This window comes from Euprymna scolopes, chromosome 27 (genome assembly GCF_053919585.1).
Source record: "Euprymna scolopes isolate OS-2025 chromosome 27, ASM5391958v1, whole genome shotgun sequence".
In the NCBI taxonomy this organism is placed as follows: Eukaryota; Metazoa; Mollusca; class Cephalopoda; order Sepiida; family Sepiolidae; genus Euprymna; species Euprymna scolopes.
The window spans coordinates 13,370,403-13,390,402 of NC_136508.1; the positions used below are offsets into that span (position 1 = coordinate 13,370,403).

The following is a 20,000-nucleotide window of genomic DNA, read 5'->3' on the forward strand; positions in this document are numbered from 1 at the left end:
AGCGTTTAGACAAAAAAGTGTTGAAGGTTTTGGTTAGTTGTGTTAAAGGTCAAGTTGTTTAAATTTGTCTCCACTGACATCGAATCTTCTGGCCAAACCCAATTAAAAGTTTTCAAAAATCTTAATAGCCCTTATGTCAAATCTCAAGTGACTAGCCCGAAAATTTACAAAGTAAATTGTTAAGAAAATGTACACACAGAGACAATTTCACAGCGATACATATATAAGTAAAATATATCTGTGGGCGTCTGTGTGATCATTTCTCCCTCTATATTCAGAAATATATACATTTGAAATACAATAAAGTTTCCTGATATTATTCCGAAGATTAGAAGTTACATCGGTCGAACTGTTGTCCTAATAACATAAATAACCGCAGTAGACATACGGCTTAGGTTGAAATGTATGTAGAAGCAGTAAATTTAATTGCTATGCTTAATTAACTAACTCTTACAAGTTAGTTTTATTAAACAGAAAATTATAAACGAGAACGTGTAATTACCAAGGACATTTTTATCACATTTATTTAAACTTAAATGAAATAATAGCTCAAACCAAAATAGCTTGAAATGAGTACGTTGTCCTGGTATCGGCAAGTGTCGGTTTGTTCTCCAGTGTTTAACTACTGAGCTGAGTGTCGGTGGTTGTTGTAAATAACACCCTATTCATCGCAATCACAACCCAGCAAAGAATAGAGACCTTAATTCAAAGAAGGAAATAACTTTTTGTCGTGAGGCACCCATTTATCAAGTTTTTTTTCAATCTGAGGAAAATCGTAACGCTGAAATCAGAAGCATGTTCCTGATCAGTGTGGGCGATTTAGCTTCGAATAAATCCGACCCAAACGAGTTATTGATGTGCAAGGGATTTCAGTACCTTTTGTCTATATTGATTTGAAACTTTAAAAATTGTGGATGTGCTTTTAACATTTATTAAATGTATTTCAGACAGTTGCATTTAACCAAGGAGAAATAAACAGGAAAGTTACCAAACTTTATTTGAAAATGCATTTGAATTTAACATTCCGTAAAAACCGGCATGTCTACGTTAAATGTGTAAGTACTTTTAATGTTGTGCATTGCCCGATTAACTTGATGGAAAATATATAAATGCAATTGTTCAAAAGTTTGCAAATTCAGGAGTGTATTGGCTATTATAATTATATTTAATGAGTTGTATTGTATTTATTAAACTATTTTTATAAAGCATATTTTATAGATGTAAAACGGCATTTTACTTGTTTTAGTAGCTACATATAATTGTCTGTACTAATATAGCATAGAATATTCCCTAATTTTAGGAGCATTCTCTTTTTCGCAGAGTTTGTATCTCGTTCACTCGAGAAGATTGTAATGTACAAATACTGTTTTTAAAATAGATGAAATTTAATGTAGAGACAGGTAATTGAAAATAAAAATACTTGCGATATTGCAATATGTCTTGAACAATGTACATTAGTAAAAAAAGTTTATATCCTAAAAAAAAATAAATAAATAAATCGCAGTATTTGTTTTATCTACAATAAAGAAAATTCATAATTTTTTTTATTGTAGATTATTCAACCATGCAAATTAAGCATTGTTATATATGTACCAACATTGTTCAGAATTGTGTACAGTAAACTTCAATTATATGAATTTTCTTTTAAAAGGAAAATATCTAAAAATTGAGAAACAGCGAAATTTTGTACACATTAGCTATATATAAATTCCGGCATTATTATATTTAAAATCGAATTTCAAACAAGGAAATATAGAAAGAATATGGAGTGTGTAACATTTATGTTGCAGACACTTCTTGAACATAATGTCTATTAATATTACCTTTATCAATAGGTTATTCTTTAAACTAGTGATAATCGTAAAACGGAATCGGAAGCGTTGGTTGAATTTAACATTCGGGATAGAAGCATTACAATTATTTGCTAATTTTAGGTTGTTCGAAGCTGTTTACTATACGGAATGATATATGTTTAGCAGTCATAAGTATAGGAACGGACAAAAAGTGAACGAAAAATCGACAAGTTTTACATTTTTAAACAAACAAAAAACTTATAATTTATTGTAGTTTAAAATGAAGTATTGATTCTTAGAGGAGACTAAATAAACTATATTTAGCCATTTAAGTTTAACGTTAGATTTGAGACTTAAGTGAAGGACTTAATTCATTTCTCAGAGATACGTTGCCTACATAACTCCTGAAGCTATACAATGAAGCTGGCCCGCCATAGGTGGTTGAACAAGAAATTGCCGAAATAAACCATCGTATTTTAAGCAAAAATACATAGTTACTGATTTTTTTGTAGGTTACGATGCTTCCAAGCATTTTCTATAAAATCGTATAATAGTAATATTTGGCACATTAGAAAATTATTTTTTTTTTAGTTCCTTTCGGAAAATTTTTGAAAATAGGTTTTTGCTAATCTGAAACATTACCAAAATATTTTTCACTTCCAAACAAAAGATGACGATTCGAAATTCGGATTGAAACAAGAACATCTGATGTTCGCATGTTTGTTTAGACAACACTCACTCTTCCCACAATAGTATATATATTTTTTTATTTCGGCTATCTAGAACGTATTTTTTTTTTACCACAAAGGAGTTTTGTATGGAAAAAAATACATCATCCATTATGAAAAAAGAAACCCCCTTATAAAGTTCATTTGACCTAATAATCCGTGACAAGTTCGCATTGGTTTGATAATTACTTGTTTTGTAGATGTAACCTGGCTTAAGGGAGCATGTGATTAGAACTTATAATGTAGGATGATTTTAGGAGCTGCATTTGCAATCTGGAAAATACATTCATGTTAGAAACATTCGCCGATTAAAACTCGCATAACAGACGGATATACGTTACCGTAAACAAGCTATTATGCCAGAAAACATGTTAAGAAAACTGCACTCATTTTAAAATAAAAAGGTTACCTATATATACATTGTTTTACGTCACATCAACAATCACATCATTGTCATTTAATGTAAATTAGTAACTTCGCTTTTAACTGTGTAGTTTATCACATTTAGCAATAAAGTATTTCAGGGTATTGGTTTTCAATATAGAAAAGAAAAAATACCATTTTGGCTTCAGAGATACTGGAGCTGAATCAGCAATACACTCAAGATATTTTTTTCAATTACGTTTTAATTTATTTATTCAATAAACATTCCGATCCTCAAAATAAAACAATCACTTTGCTGTCACAAATTTTAATACATAGTCTATGGAAATCAGATAAAGCAGGCGCAATATTTGCAAATGAGATTTTGGAAAAGTGAGAAATAGCGCCCATTTAAATTGCGTAAACATCGCTCGTTTTAAAATAACACATTTCCGACTTTTTCCTCTAAATCTACCTAATATCTATTAGAACAGTACACACAACTGTAATGGTCAATTTGAACACTGAAGATAAAACTAAATGTTTTTATTACGAATTATGAATCTTGTCTCAAAAGTAGTGGGCAAGCTTTAGGGTAGGTACGTACGGCTATGCATGAGGTGTTTGAAGAAATTTATCAGTCCTAAAAGTAATTATTAAGGTTATACTCAGTATTTTAATCGTGCTAGGATTTATATATAAAAAATATATCACACAGACGAATAAATACTTTCCATTAAATTTTTTTTAGCCATATTTTTAACATTACTTTCCTGTTTCACTGTACAGGACGACTACCCTTCAGCCAGGTGTATTCAAAGTAGCCATACGTAGTTTAAAGAACCCTTTAAGAGCAAGCTTGTGTTTTTTAGTTTTTACGGAAACGGAAAAAGATTAGTGATAAGCGTATTAATTTTTAGCGCATCTCCAGTTAGAAGTTGAATTCAATCTTTTGTATGGGAAATACTAAAAAAAAAAAAAAAAAAAAAAAAAACACGACCTATTTTCTCAGTCGAGAAAAAAAAGCTACGCGTTTTTATAGTAAGACTTTGGGATTGTTTAGCAAACAAACAAAAAGATACTTTTATTGGCTACAGTAGCCTTTATTTCTAATATATATAATATTATATATTTAGTCTTATAGTTGTTTGGTTTCTCTAATTACGAAAGTTTTCTTCCAAACTTTAACGATTCCCGATTTCTAGACGAGACTTAGAACTGTTTGAGCAGATGTCGATTGAACGTTGATTCCAGCTGAGAACGTTGTTCGGATAAAATCTTAGTTTTCAGTAGTTCTTGGCATTTATTCAATGTAAATTTATCTGGAATATTACTTTAAGAAATGATATATTTATCGGCAATACGGTCGATAACCATGTAACAGTAGACAGCAATCAAGGTAAAATTTAATTTTAAAAAATGTTGATGAATTTCAAATGAGAAATATAAATGAATTCGTTTTAGAACTTAAGGCAACTATAAGAAAAACATTGTTATAATCATACAAGAAACCCAAATAGAACACATAGGAACACAGAAATACATTTCAGATTAGACCTCATAAACTGGAGCATTCGATAAAAGTGTATTTTTCAGCTATATAAAAGGAGACAAGTGAATACATACAGTTCGACCCGGATATAAGATAATTATTTGCCCCCTTACAGCTCTTATAACTTGGTTATAGTGGGCATTAACACAACAATTTTGTACGAGAAAAAAATCTCATACTCGTACTTCTAATACTCGGGTTATACTGGATTTCACTAACGTCGAGGTAAAAGGGGTACATTTAATTTTTAGTCAATATTTCAACCAGCAAGGCAACATTTAAATCAATAATTTAAGTATGAATCTAAATGAAGGTAATAGAGTTTCAGTGTATATGTACCATAAAATATGACGCATAAAATTAGAATTGTTTACAACTTAGATACAGAGCAAAGTATTTAAGTACATGACATTTAATCGCTGGGGGATTTGAACTTAGTACAAACGTGAAAACACTTGAATATAGAAATAAAGTTAAAAAAAAAAAGTATGAATTTTAAAAATGTAAATGTTCTGTTTTTATCTTGAAAGACAGCAACAATATTTTTTAATAGGCTTAGACCTAAACCCGCTTTCGTAGTATTCATTGTGTTTTGTTTATTGCTATACAATCAGCATTTTCTTTCCAATGTTCGTTCCTCTATCAGTTTATGAGCAGCATATGTTATGCATTCTTGCTAGTTTATAGATGGTCCTACCAGATAGTAAGGGTGTTTAAAATACATTCAATGTAAAAGTTACACTATAAAATCGTGATAAATTGGGAGCCAAACAATACACCCTATGTAATAAGTTGCTCCGCATTTAAAAATTCAAATTACATTTGATTATGTTTTCGTGCAAATCTCCCATTCAGAGAGGAAATTTATCAAATCAGGACTGACAGATATGAATTTTCGAACAATATCCAATTCATATAAGAGCCGACAAAGTTGGCTAAATCTTCTGCCATTAAGTTTATTATAAGCGAGTATATTTGAAATGCTGTTTTCTTGGACGACATGGACAGACTCTGGGAACTCAAGATCAGAAAGAAATGGATAAGCATATAGAACAGCTCCGAGCAAGCATAGTTCAAGTGGATCAATATTGATCGAGTAAAAACATCGTAGCATGAACTCCAGGATATTAAATATTTCCGATCCTAGTCCGGTTGTAGGAAAAGCGCCAAGAGTAGTGTAGACACCATGCGCGATCTTCAGCTGACCCTGTAAGCGGGCGGACCGTGCAGACACTTTTAGAAAGACAAGTAGAAAAGAAGAACTGTTGAAAAGAATTCCATAGTCGTTCTCTGTAAAGGATGATATTCCTGGCATTTGATTAATCCAGTCCTTGACCTCTTGTAATTCAAGTCGAAGCCATTCTTTCATGTTGATCCGAAGAGACTTCCCGCTACGGTCGAGAATTAACGAAGATTCAGGCATATGAAACGCTGCTGGAACGACATAATTACCGTATTCTTTGTTGCAGTAGATTTCCAAATGAGAGTGAAGATCCATCGTCGAAAAGTATTGAGAAATGTCCATTTCCATTTTTTTGGTTATTTCTTTTCCACTGCAAGTCATTAATCTACTTATATTCTATTGAATAGCAATTTTTTTCTGTTAATTTTTTTTTTATGGATTATTATGTTTTTTTTTTCTCAACTCATCGTTGTGTAAAGTAGACACTCTACACATAGAATTTATATACATTGTAACCAGTAAGATTTACGTTCCTATTTCCCGGAATGTTCCATCTTTAACAAAAGCCTCATTAACAGGTATTTTTACGATGTGACTGATGATTTAATACAATAAACAAACACTTCAAATTCCACTGACTATCAGAAAAAAAACAATATATCTAGTAAGATCCATAGTTTTTACCGAGTTTATATGCGATATAATCATATCACTCTATCACACACTAATAATCTCCCCCTCTCTCTTTCTCACCCTCTCTCTCTACCTCTTCCTCTCTCTCTTTACATATATATATATATATATATATATATATATATATATATATATATATATATATATATATATATATGTATATATATGCGTGTGTGTATATGCATTTTTATATGTTATTTATTTGTGTGTGTGGGGAGTGCGTTGTGTATACAGGGAAGATTAATGAAATTTTCAACCTACAGAAAACAACACTACAGCTTTAGTTTCAAATTTTATGTAAAAATGATGTCAGGTAACTTTATTATATAGAAGAGCTTATATATATATATATATATATATATATATATATATATATATATATATATATATATATATATATATATATATATATATATATATATATATATGTGTATATATATTCAATGAAGCCGCCTTCCGTCTCAATAATCGTCTCGATACACGTCAGGAACTGAAACATCCCTTTCCTCACGCGCCTGCGGGAGCTCGGTGAATACTCGCAGATGGCGACGATCAGGCTGGTTTTGGTGCTGTTGGAGGTCATGTACGTGATAATCTCGAGGTAATGCTAAACGAGGATGTCTAGTAGGTTCAGGTTGGGGGATAAGAGAGGGACGATGAGAGATTTTTTTCAACTCCATCAAGGCTCGCTTACTTAGGACTTGTGGGCCAGCAAAGAGGTTTGCTGAGACAATTGGAGTCTGCCAGCGGCCACGTGACTGCACCAGGGGTTCACCTCATACTAAAGTGCATCCAGGTTCACTTTCGTGCTTACTTTCAACCCGGTTTCGAAATTGTTATCTAGCATGATGTGTCCCACACTTAAAATCACATAAACGTTATGGCAACACATCAAAGCCCGCAAATGACAAAGTTCCTTCTGATTCTCTCGCTTCTGATCTTGAGCCCGTGGTACAGTGGGGGAAACGGCGACTGATTACTTTTCATGCATCTTAAACTAAGCTTCTATCTTTACATCATCAACGCTCTGATTCCCATCAGTCTTCAATTGAAATAGATGGCTCTCGTCTTGGGGAGGCTCCATGATTTGAGAAGATTCAGGGATAGAACTTTACTCCTGATCTGAAATGGAACACGCACATCAAGTGTTTTGTCATGGTCGCTGAGAAAAATGGCGAGATCCTTCTACCGCGCCAGAAGATATCTCCCTGCTGATACAATTATGTATCTATATGAAAGACTAGTACGTCCAAGGATGGTGTATTGCTGCCATATCTAGACAGGAGGTACTAAAACCACTCTATCCTACCTTGACAGAGTACAAAATAGAATTCGTGTCTTAGTGGGAGGTGCCCTTGTCTCTTCTCTGCAACCTCTCTCCCAAAGAAAAAACGTTGCGTGCCTGTATTTGTTTTTTCGTTATTTCCATGGCGCGTGACTGACTGAGCTCCAATCTCTGCTCCCTCGCCAATCCTTCACGGAAAACACCCGTCTAGTTGAAAGCGCTGTCAATAAGTTTCCCCACTCATTATCTGTGCCTAAATCAAAATGTAGATTTCATGAACACAGCTTCTTGCTTGTAACTCTCTTCTATTTGCCTGTTTCCCATCTGGCTATAAGTTGGATGTCTGCAAGTCCAACATAAATACATTCCTGATAAACCGCCCCGTTAAGTAAACCACTTTATGAAATCTCCATTACTAACGATTACCGCGATATTATACCATTGATTACTGTACACGCAATAACCCTTATCCCCGAGTGGCTCCCAGGCATTAATAAGTGGTGATTAGCATGTAAACAAAAAACTTTCTTTGCCATGTGCCCTAAATCGTTGAAATGTTCCGAATTGAATTTTGAGGGTGCTAAGCAATGGTCCGTGTTTTCATAAATTGAATCGGTAGGGAACATGAGTTTGAGAGCGGCGCAGCTCCGATCTCACTCCTCGACAGTTCCGTCAGTTTCAGACAGAATAAATAATTTTATCGCACTTAGGATTCGTAAACAACTGCCCGACTTGTATATGGGATGCAGCAAAACAAAAACACACACACAGCTTATTTGAAAGGGAAATGGAATGTCGTCGTCTTTTCTAGGACGACAATTTAGTGTTCCACATAAACACACACTATATATATATATATATATATATATATATATATATGTATATATATATATATATATATATAAAAGGCTGATGGAACAAGCATTATTATTAGAAATGGAAAGAAGAACACAACTCCATTAGATTAGGGGTAGGGAACAACATAAAACCAAAAAAAGAGTAGATACCGGTAGAAAGTATAGACCCGGTAAATCAAAACGATGGAATCTATGTTTACTGGAATCATACTATATCGTGAATTATAAATAATACATATAAAATAAAAGGCTGGATGCTATACAGGGATATCTTCATGGGAATAAAGCTCTGGTATCACGTCTAAAACATAGTTGAAATATATTTTTAAAATCCACTAAATATATAAATGTTAACATGAAACAAGAATTTCATACACAATTTATACATTAAAAAATAACATAAAAACTACGTGAAAGGCCAGGGTTAAAATGGAGTAAAATAGGGTGATAAATTGATCAAATCTTTAAAACATATCTGAACTTGTTAGAAATAAAGGTGGGAGACTAATAAATTCCTGTTTTATATCAATATAAATTGAAAGTTCCTAGATTAGTAAAAAATATTTTTGTTGTAAATTAAAAAAAAAACAAGGTGTATTCTTTTTTAATCGGAGAAAAACAGAGTGGAGTTAAATAGAATATGTATGAATAGAATAATTATAAGTAGGGTGTTTAAAGTTGGGGAAGATATGAAGAACTTAAATCCTGAATTGGAATTATAGGGATAAGGAATAAGTGCATTTAAGCCAACAGCAACCTCTGAAAAGTATGCATTGAAGAACACTTAATTTACTATTCGGAAATGAAGCAGAATCCCAGAAGCGATGTACATAATATACGTTAAATTTTAACATGTCAGACTAAAATTAAAAAAAAAAAAGTTCATTAACTAATAACTAAGTCATAATAGCATAATAGGAATTTAGAAAAATAAAACATGTCAAAAGGGTTAAAATTTAAACAAGTAGAATAACACCCCTTAGAAGGTCGTCATTTACAAATAACCGTAAATCAAAACAGATTAGAACGAAATAAAATAAGAAAAGAAAAGGTTGAGTCCCAAAATTAAAAATGCAAAATAAGCAAACATTGAATCAAAAAATTACTAATATACTTCTTCAATAATAAATTTAAATAAAAACGTTATTATTTCTTTAACTGCGGTACTAGAAATGTACTGTTATATTTTGGAATGCTGCGATTTTTTATAAAAATAGTTTTTTGAGAATATTTTAGTCAATAATCAATAAATTCTTTCTCAAAATGGGTTACTCTACTGTACTATTTTAACCTGTCTTTTTAATTTGCAGTGGGATATTATGACAGCTAAATCCAGAAGCAAGACAAGTTGTTCTGTTTAATGCGATATGTTTGACTTACCTGATAACCAGCTGCCAAGCATTGCTGATGGTATGCGTTTCTATGCAAAGCGAGAAAGTGGTCTACCAAAAACTACTCCCTCGTCAAACATTGTCACTGATATTGCAATATCTTATCTGGGAGTACGGATTAACGCTGGTATTCCAACAGTTACACTGCGAAGAAATTAGCAAAAAATTGTAAGCCTTCGATATGAATTACGAAATGTGTTAAAGAAAAAAGGATTACAAAAGCTAAAGGCAATAGAAAAACTGAGTGAAGAAAATCTTCTTTTTTTTTTTACATTGGTGCCTGTGAATTTGAATTTTGTACTTGTCCAAAGGACAAAAAGTGCCACATGCTGAACAGTCGTTTTTAGATGAGCCAAGATCAAAACAAGAAATGGTCATCAGGGACAGTTGACAAGGAGGCTAGTGAATATTTAAGACAAAAATTTCCTAATGAAAAACGAGAACAGTATTACAATGAAGTTGTCATACTGGATGAAGCACGTTCAATAAGTTTAGATCACATCACTAATTCAGACGGTTCAAACTCGGATTCTTCTTCTCAAGACATTTATGAAGATCAACAATCACGTACACCATCAAAAATATGGCTTCACTTCCTACATTGGTCAGAAAATGTGATAGATGTGGTGTTTCAAATACAGTTGGTGTGACATTGCCACAATTTCTCTTACTAATTATGGAATAGTGACTGAAAATGAAAAAAAACGCAGGCAGTTGATAGATCAAAGTGGTGGAGAGAACGCGGACATCTGAGAATCCAACTTAGAGATAGTGCCTCAGCAAAAACGTCAGACATAAGCTCCATATTCTTTGATGGAAGAAATAATGTTACTAGATGTCTCGCATAGGTGAACCCGAAGTATCGAATTACAGAAAAAAACATGTTGTTCTACTAAATTACCCTAATTCAGGGTACTTATGATATGTTACCCCTTCAAGTGTATCGTCAAAAATGTTAATTTTTGTTGCTAGGACTAATATTTCGGATGAAAATTACTTGTCTCTAAATGATGTAAGGCTGTAGGATATGATGCAGCAGCAGTAAATACAGGATCCTTAAATGGCGTAATTTGACGACTTGAGGTGCATATAAATAGACACTTTCAGTGGCTGGTTTTCATGATGCGTATGAATGAATTACCTCTCAGAAGCATCTTCATCTTTTTGGATGGCCTAAAAAGTGGTCATATAGCTTTCAGTGGAAAAAATTTGTTAAAGCTTTTGTCACATGCCAATCGCTGGCACTTGTTGAATTTTAAGCCATGAATGGAAACTTACCAAAGTTTATGGACCCACCATTCCTGAGTAAAGATCATAAATACATGTATAATATTGTATGACTGTCAACAATAGTGTTGTTCCATCAACCCTTTCGTCAAAAGTACTAGGAACCATGGTGCACTCAAAACTATGAATGCACCATGGCTACTGGTTCCTGACTAATAGAATTCTGAGACTCTATATTTCGACCTTGAATCCAACAGAGGAGTTAAAGATCATGGCAGCATATATATGAAACCGTATGCTCTAACTTGGGTTAGCATTAAACTAAGACTCCAATGTTTCTATGGAGCTCAACACCATTATCAATGGACCTGAGGTAATCTCGTCAGCATCAGACAAAGCCAAACTCTTTGTCAAGAACTTTGCAACTAATTCTACCCTTTGCGATCAAGGCCGCCAACCCCCAATATTCCCTCCTGTATCAGAAAACATGCTATGTGATATACGTGTATCTGTACGTGATGTAGCCAAGCAAATCAAAAACCTTGATTCCAGTAAAGCAACTGACCCTGACGGTATTCAAATTATAGTACTCCAAAAACTTCAACCTGAACTAGCGCCCATACTTTCAGTATGTCCTGTATTAAAGAATTCAGGTGATCGCGCATCCCCCTCTCAGTACAGGTCAATAAGTCTCCTGTGCGTCATGAGTAATTTGCTGGAATCTGTGTTAAATACAGAAGTAATCAAACATCTCAACAAAAATAGCCTTCTTATTGACACTCAATATGGTTTCCGTTCTGCTAGATCTACAACAGGTGTGCTTACAGTTATATCTCATAGGATTAGCAAATCTCTCGACGGAGGAAACATTTCTAGGGCATTTGCTCTTGACATATCTAAGGCCTTTGATAGGGTATGGCATAAAGGTTAACTTCATAAGATCTCTAGCTATGGTATAGCTGGAAAAGTCTTCTCAATTATTAAATCATTTCTTTATGATAGGTTCATAAGAGTAGTAGTTGAGGGGTAAAAATCAGAAGCTCACAGTATTAATGCCGGTGCCCCTCAGGGGTCCAGCCTGGACCCAACTCTTTTCCTGATCTACATTAATGAACTTCTGAATCACACCCTTACATCATTTGTAGACATTTATGCTGACGACAATACCATTTATGGTAGCACATCTAAGATATTAAACGCCCCAGTTCTCTCCAATTCTCTCTCCTCTGATCTTAAGCACGTAGTACAATGGGGTAAGGAGGGGCTGGTTACTTTTAATGCATCTAAAACCAAGCTTCTCTCTTTACATCATCAACATTCTGATCCACACCTGGCATCAATTGATAATGAATGCCTTTCGTCTTCAGGAGGCCTCAAGTTTTGACAAACTTCTAGGCTTGATCATTACTCCTGATCTTAAATAGAACACGTACATCAAATCTGTTGCCAAGGCCGCTGGAAAAATGGTGGGATCTTTTTATCGATCCGGTAGATATCTCACTGCTGATGCTATTCTCTATCTATATAAGAGCCAGGTACGTCCAAGGATAGAATACTGTTTCCACACCTAGGCAGGAGCTGCTAGAAAGGACTTGTCCTGCCTTGATAGAGTTCAAAATAGACTTCGTAGCCTAGTAGGAGATGTCCTTTTCTTTTCGTTGCAACCTCTATCTCACAGAAGAGATGTTGCGGGTCTGTCTGTGATGTATCGTTATTTTCATGGAAAGTGTTCGACTGAGTTTCAATCTATGGCCCCCCCTCGCCAAACTTTCACAAGAAACACTTGTCTAGCTGTAAACACTATCAAAAATTTCCCCCACTTTTTATCTGTGTCTAAACATTAACGTAGATTCCATGAACAAAGCTTCTTTCTTAGAACTGCATGCCTGTGGAATCGTCTTCTGTTTTCCTGCTTTCCGGCCAAATACAATATGGTTGTCTTCAAGTCTAAGGTAAAAAAGTTCTTGAATAGTCGTTCTATATAAGTTATCAAATTTACCAAATTTCCATTACTAATGATTACTATATTGTCCAATTTCTACGGTACACTCTTTAACCATTATCCTTGAGTTGCCTCTTGGCCTTGATAATGTTGTGATTACTATTTAAAAAAAACACCTGGTGAATCGGATTCATCTATCCAGATACCTTCCAGAAAATGTTCTAAAATCAGTCGATAAATATATTCACCATACCGGGTAATTTTGTCATCCAGAAAATATTCTGTTGGCAATGATAAAAGACGAAAGAGAAGAATTAAGGGAACTAGACCTTACGAGAATTGCAGGATCAAGAGAAGTGAACACGGGAGGAGTAAGAAAGTACCAAATCCTACCATTGAATTTCAACGCTGAGGACTATTATGAAATAGTTGACTGGATAGAAATTCCGAGATGTGAACCTCCATTAACAAGAATTTTCACGACACATCAAATTGAAATCACAAACGAAATAGGAAAATGTATTTGGTGGAAATATCACTTTCGACGGTAATTCTTGGCCTGAAGACGTAATCCCACAACATGGGTGATTACAGAAACATGTATGCACATATGTAGCCATTAATGTTTGTATAAATAAAATTAATATATATATATATATAAATATATATATATATATATATATTTGGATTCTACCGTATTATACATTATATTCACATGAAAGACAGTCCCTATTTTATATTCGAGAGGAAAAAAAGCGGAAACGTTACAATACTTACGTAATATGAGTGATTTTGATTTTTCTCAACATCCTTCCCCTGGATCGTTTACTTCCCATTGTAAAGAGAATACAAAATTAAGGAAGAAGTAATTTGGGCTTGCGCTAAAATTGCTCTAACATTTAGTAATTTGCGGCAATGATCACGTCGTTATCTTCTTTTCGACAGATATAAACAAGAGAACATGTTTCTAGAAAAACGAACGGAATAGGAGGTAAAAGCTGTTTTGGAGTGTTATCGAGGTGATTTCGTTTTAAATAATTAGTGTAAGAAAGTATACTATACTTGCATCAAAAATTATTTTTTAAAGTCATTTAAGTCTATTTGTCTAATTTCATCGAAGTTACATGCAAACATTGTCACACACACATATGTATATATATATATATATATATATATATATATATATATATATATATATATATATATATATATATATATATATATTCACAACTAACGGTATTAAGAAGATAAAACTCATTAATAAAATCGGGGTTATTTAGAGAAGTCAATAAAAGAGAGCGAAATATAATATTTTTCTTTATAGAGACTAATATAAGATAGTCGCTTTACTTTACATGCTAAGATATCGGATCAATTGGACTTTTTTTAAAAGCAACAGTACCTCGTCCGACGACAAAATAATGTTCATCGGCTAGTCAAATCATCTGGTATTTACATGAAAATTGAAACGTACTTTTATTTCTGAAATAAAATATTAAATCGCTTACTTGAAAAAGAAGGAGTGATATTAAGTGATATTTTTGTCTTAAAAATAGCGGCGGTATTATTATTATTATTATTATTATTATTATTATTATTATTATTATTATTATTAATTAATTAATATTATCATTATCATTATTATTATTATTATTAATTAATTAATTAATATTATTATTATTATCATTATCATTATTATTATTATTATTATTATTATTATTATTAATGTTATTAATATTACTATTTATTTTTTTTTTATTTATTCATTTATTTTCGTTTTAATTCCCCAGCCCCCGGATAGCCTTTTCTAATGTAAAGATTTGTGTATTTTATTTACTCGTAAAAATGTATAAATTAATGTCTTATTATCGACGTGGTTGCAGTGGAAAAAGGCGTGACCTTATTTGGGACTGTCTGAATTAATATATAAAAAAAAGAAAAAAACAATAAAAAGCGTTTCTATTTTTCGTATGTAAAGGATGTGTTTACCTTATTTACTCGTAAAAATATGTAAAGGTCTGCCTTGTCATCATCGTGGTCACCGAGCAAAAATACATGCCATTTTCTGGGAATGTTTCAAGTAGAGATAAAAAAACAAAAGAAAAATTACTTTATTGGTTATTACTATTATAACTATTACTATTGTTAGTAGTAGTGTTGGTATCATAGGTGGTATGTTTTTATTACTAGTGTAGCTGTAATTGTAGGTGTTGTTTTTGCTGCCATAGCTGTTGTTTGTTGATGCTGTTATTATTGTTACTTCCGATATTTTTGTAATTGCAAATCGTCTTGACTTAATACAGAAGAAAAAGAGAGAAATGAAGGATAGAGGGCACGCTGGCAGAGGCATCTTGAAGAAAGTATTAAACGGTGACGGAAAGACATTGCTAGAATCGAAGGAAAGAGAACAGGAGTTAAACTAGGACAGAAAGCTAAGGACGAGCTTGAAAATGGGTATAGCTTGTCTGAAAAGGTAATCGCGAGCGTTCAAACAATGTTAAAGAAGAAGATCCACATTGGTAGTATGAATATGTGTAACTTTGTTGGAAAAAGCGTTGCATTTCGGCAGAAAAACCTTTTCCAGAACAAGCAATCTCATCTGTATAAAAAATAAAATGGTAGTAAACAGGCGGGAAATAACAACACTCCAAATGCAAAAGATGCAAGGAAGTTCCGGAGTGGGATTTAGTCCATCGAAGCGTGATATAATGAGAAGGCTAGCTGGTTGGGAGAGTTCAGACAAAGGCTATCAGAAATGGAGCAGATGAAGAATGTTGAGATAACAATCGATGACGTTAAGGCTGGCATACGAAGGATGACAAACTGGAAGGCATCTGGTCCAAATGGAGTTATGGGCTTCTGGCTTAAACAGTTTCCATGCATTTATCCACCTATAGATGCTGCTTTACAAAGGATTGTCCAGTCGGAAGATGCCCCCGATTCGCTTGTGATGGGAAGAACAACACTGATTAGGAAAGATCTTGCACAGATGCCAATAATTATATAAAAATTACATGTCTGCCATTGATGTGGAAACTGTTGACTGGAATATTTGCGGAGAAATCTTTTGAACATCTTCAGAGTAATTGTATTTTTTCCTTACGAAGAGAAGGGGCCCCAGAAAAGCTCAAGAGGTACCAAAGAGCTACTACTAATTGATAAATCATGAATGCAGGACGCGAAGAATAAGAAGAAGAAGAAGAAGAAGAAGAAGAAGAAGAAAAAGAAGAAGACGAATATGCGCGTAGCATGACCGATTACAGAAAAGCTTATTACATGATTACTCATTCATTGATACGTGAAACACTATTGATGATGGAGTTTTCTGAGAACGTGGCTAAATTGAAAACAGGGCTGATAGAAAACAGAGAGGAGATAAGCAGGTTGACATTAAACGTGGAATATTTCAAGGAGATTCGTTATCGATACCTATTTTGTAATTATGATGATGCCATTGAGCATCTTCTTGAAGAGAGAAAAATGTGGGTATTACTTTAGATCTGGTACAAATGCCTCAATCAGCTACTGTTTAGGGATGATTTGAAAATATTCGCTAAAAATGAAAAGGACATAGAGATACAGGTAGCACTTGTGGAGACATACGCAGAAGATATGTGATAGAATTTGGGATTAGTAAATGCGCTGTGCTTGTGATGAAAAGAGCAGTGAAGTTTTATTCGAATGGAATAGTGCTGCCAAATGTAGAAATCCTGAAAGAAGTAAAAGATTCGAGATATAAGTATTTGGGAATGTTGGAGGGGTGGGAATTAGGAACAGAGAAATGAAGGAGAAAGTCACGAAGGGGTGTCTTAGAAGAGTGAAACTGATAGCAAAATCAGAACTGTATGGAGAAAACTTAATGAAAACAGTGAATGCATGGACAGTCAGTATTTTTAGATACAGTGCGGGAATTTTAGAATGGCCTGATCAGGATTTGCATGCCATGGATATAAAAACAGGAAAACACTTTAGCAATGTTTGGTATATTTCACATTTGAAGTAGCGTAGCAAGGCTGTATAAAAAGAGAAACGACAGTGGGAGAGAATTGAAAAGTGTAAAAGACTGTGTTAGAACCAAATAAATGTCGTTGAAGAGCATGTGGTTAGAAGTGAGGAATGGATGCTTAACTTTGTGGCCAATGAAGTGGAGGTGTGTAAGACCAAGGCTGATTATGTAAAGACACACGTATAGATAGGGAAAGCGCAGAGGAACTTGCTAGGAAGAAAATGCATGGAAGGTTCTTAAAAAATATAGAAGTGGGTGATGAAAGTTTATGGCAATGTCTAAAAGCTGGGTATCTGACTAAGAGTACTGAATGTTTTATTTGTGCAGCACAAAGCAGGTATTAGGAACCCGATTGTTCAAAAAGTGGTTCTAGGAGAGGAAGTTGCTTCAAAATGCCGGATTTGTGGGATGACGTAAAAGTCAACTGCGCACCTTGCAGCAGGTTGTAGTGGACTGACCCAGAGAGAGAGTACCGCAAACAAAAAAAGATTGCATGGGACTGGATATATAAGTACGTGTGTAAGAGGGTTGGGGAGAAGTGTGCTGGAAAAATGGTTTGAGGAGGTGCCTGATGAAGTAGGAACAAGTAAGAATGGAACGGTAAAGGTATGGTGGGGCAAAAGTGTCACAACGACCAAACAATTGAAGCATAATCGTCCGGATTTGGTCGGCTTTTACAAGGTCTCCAAAAACTGGCAGATTGTTGACCTTTCAGTGCCCTAGAACATGAATGTGAGAGAGGAGTAGAAGAAGAAATGGAGCAATTATGCTCGATTGGCCTTGCAGATAAAGCGTATACACAGGGTTAAACAAAAATAATCCCGGTCTTACTTGGTACATTAAGAGTAGTATTAAGTCGTCTGAAAAGGCAACTGACAAAACTACAAATCCCCGATGTTTTAAGCGGCCTTCAGACCTCATAAAGTGTAGATACCACTGACATCCTTAGGAGAACCCTTGATCTTTGAAGCTTCTGCTTTTAAACCGGGATAAAGGGAAATACTCTGGAAATGAATCCCCGTCCTTTCCAGAGAGACGTTGTTAAAAGAATTCAGACTTATTATTATATTCTATTTTCATTAATTTTAAGATATTTAAATTATAAATATATAAATATATATATTATCAAAAAAGCAAACCCCATTTACCTTTATATGAATAAGTCTCAGTTTTTTTATTCATTTTTTTACAGTTTTAACCATTTCTTTACACACTCATGTGTGTATATATGTGTATTTGTCCTGCTAGTCTTCTGACATGCATATAAATATAAGTGTGTAAGCCTTACTGCAAACCCTTTCTACTAACTAGTCATTCTCCATCTTACGTCGTCTTCCTTCACTAACATATTTTAAATGCTCGTATTTTTTTACGCCTCACCTTTTACTAGAGTAATTAACGTAACTATACTCACCACTTCCGTCTTCCTTACGTCTTTCAGTTTTTCACTTTCTCCTTTTATTTCTGTTTCTCTTTCATTCTTCTGTTTAGCTGTCTCTTCATTTTTTCTTTTTTATCTTTTTCTACTCTTCTCTTTTATCTTAATAATGGCTGACACTCCATTTCCCCACACCGCCTTCTATTTTGAAGTCTCTAATGACACTTGATATCGCCCCTCAAACTTTTAGTTTGCGATTTAATATTTTTTTTATTAAAATAAAAATAAAAATCCGTTATTTGTTTAAAGGACCAGATTCTTTGAGTAGGGTAAAAGTTTTTTTTCTGTAGCCTGAGGAGTATCTTTATTTTTATAAACCATTGGCACCGACACATTAACATGCTTAAAGGTTTAGTGTAACGACTAAGTTATTTAAAAATCATATTATATATATATATATATATATATATATATATATATATATATATATATATATATATATATATATATAAATATATACATATGTATATACATATGTATATATATGTATATATATACTTGCAGTCAGCGATATATAGTACTGGTTCGTTGTATCACATCTCTTTAGTGCTGCTGGACTAGTACCTCTCCCAAGCCGAGGATTTAACCTAGAGTCATTGCTTTAAGAGTGTCTATTCTACCCATCGACCCACGGGCGCGGTAACCGCAAATAACCTGGACAAATGTCGAAATTAAACGATCATCCGTCCACTATTTTTTAGTGCTGAATCTGCTTGTTTACAAATAGGGGGCTTGTCATTTTTCTGCCAGTTATGTGGCGGGCGCTTTTTTTCACGACAGGTCTCTAGTCAAAGACGGGGGGCTACAGTATATATATATATATATATATATATATATATATATATATATATATATATATATATATATATATATATATATAGTGTTATAATGGAATAAATCCAGAGGAAATCCGGGTATGAGAGCTCAATGTGGTAAACAGAGCAATAAGATAAAAATTATAACACGGAAATTACATAATTGTCGATGCAATAATTTATTTCAACCTTATGGTATTTTCAAGCATCTAAATCAGACAATTACATTTTTGATACTGAAAAAGAAAAGAAAAATCGTGCTTCGACCCTCAAAAAACCAAAGGTGGTGGTAGTAGCAATCCACTTAATACATTTATAGAGAGGGTGGTAGGGATTTTAAAAAAATAAAAATTAAAAATTAAAAATAACAAATAAAAAAATTAGATTAGACACTTATAAGCGGCAGCTCGATGTAACCATAGATACACACACACACACACACTCACACACACACACACGCAACACATACACATACACACACACACGCCTCTAAGATGTACGTTTTGACATGTAAATGCCTTGACACGCGTTTACTAACCTAGGAAGGGGGGGGCGAAAGTATACGGATATATAGTGAAAGAAATAGAACAGCGCGTAATGGAAAAAAGAAGAAAAAAAAGAGGAAGAAAAGAAGAGGATACAGTAATTGAGTCATGGAAAGTAGGTCTATTAAAAGATAAATAAATTAATAAAAAAATAACTAAAAAAATAAATAAATAAAAATAAG

General features: G+C 33.6%; 1 protein-coding gene across 1 annotated transcript; it reads right to left on the reverse strand.

Moving 5' to 3' along the window:
• Nucleotides 1-5,262: 5,262 nt before the first annotated feature.
• Nucleotides 5,263-5,934, reverse strand: LOC145248649 (uncharacterized). Its single transcript, XM_080110323.1, has one exon. The coding sequence runs from the start codon at nucleotides 5,932-5,934 to the stop codon at nucleotides 5,263-5,265; it is 672 nt and encodes a 223-aa protein (XP_079966449.1).
• Between the last annotated feature and the right edge of the window lie 14,066 nt (nucleotides 5,935-20,000).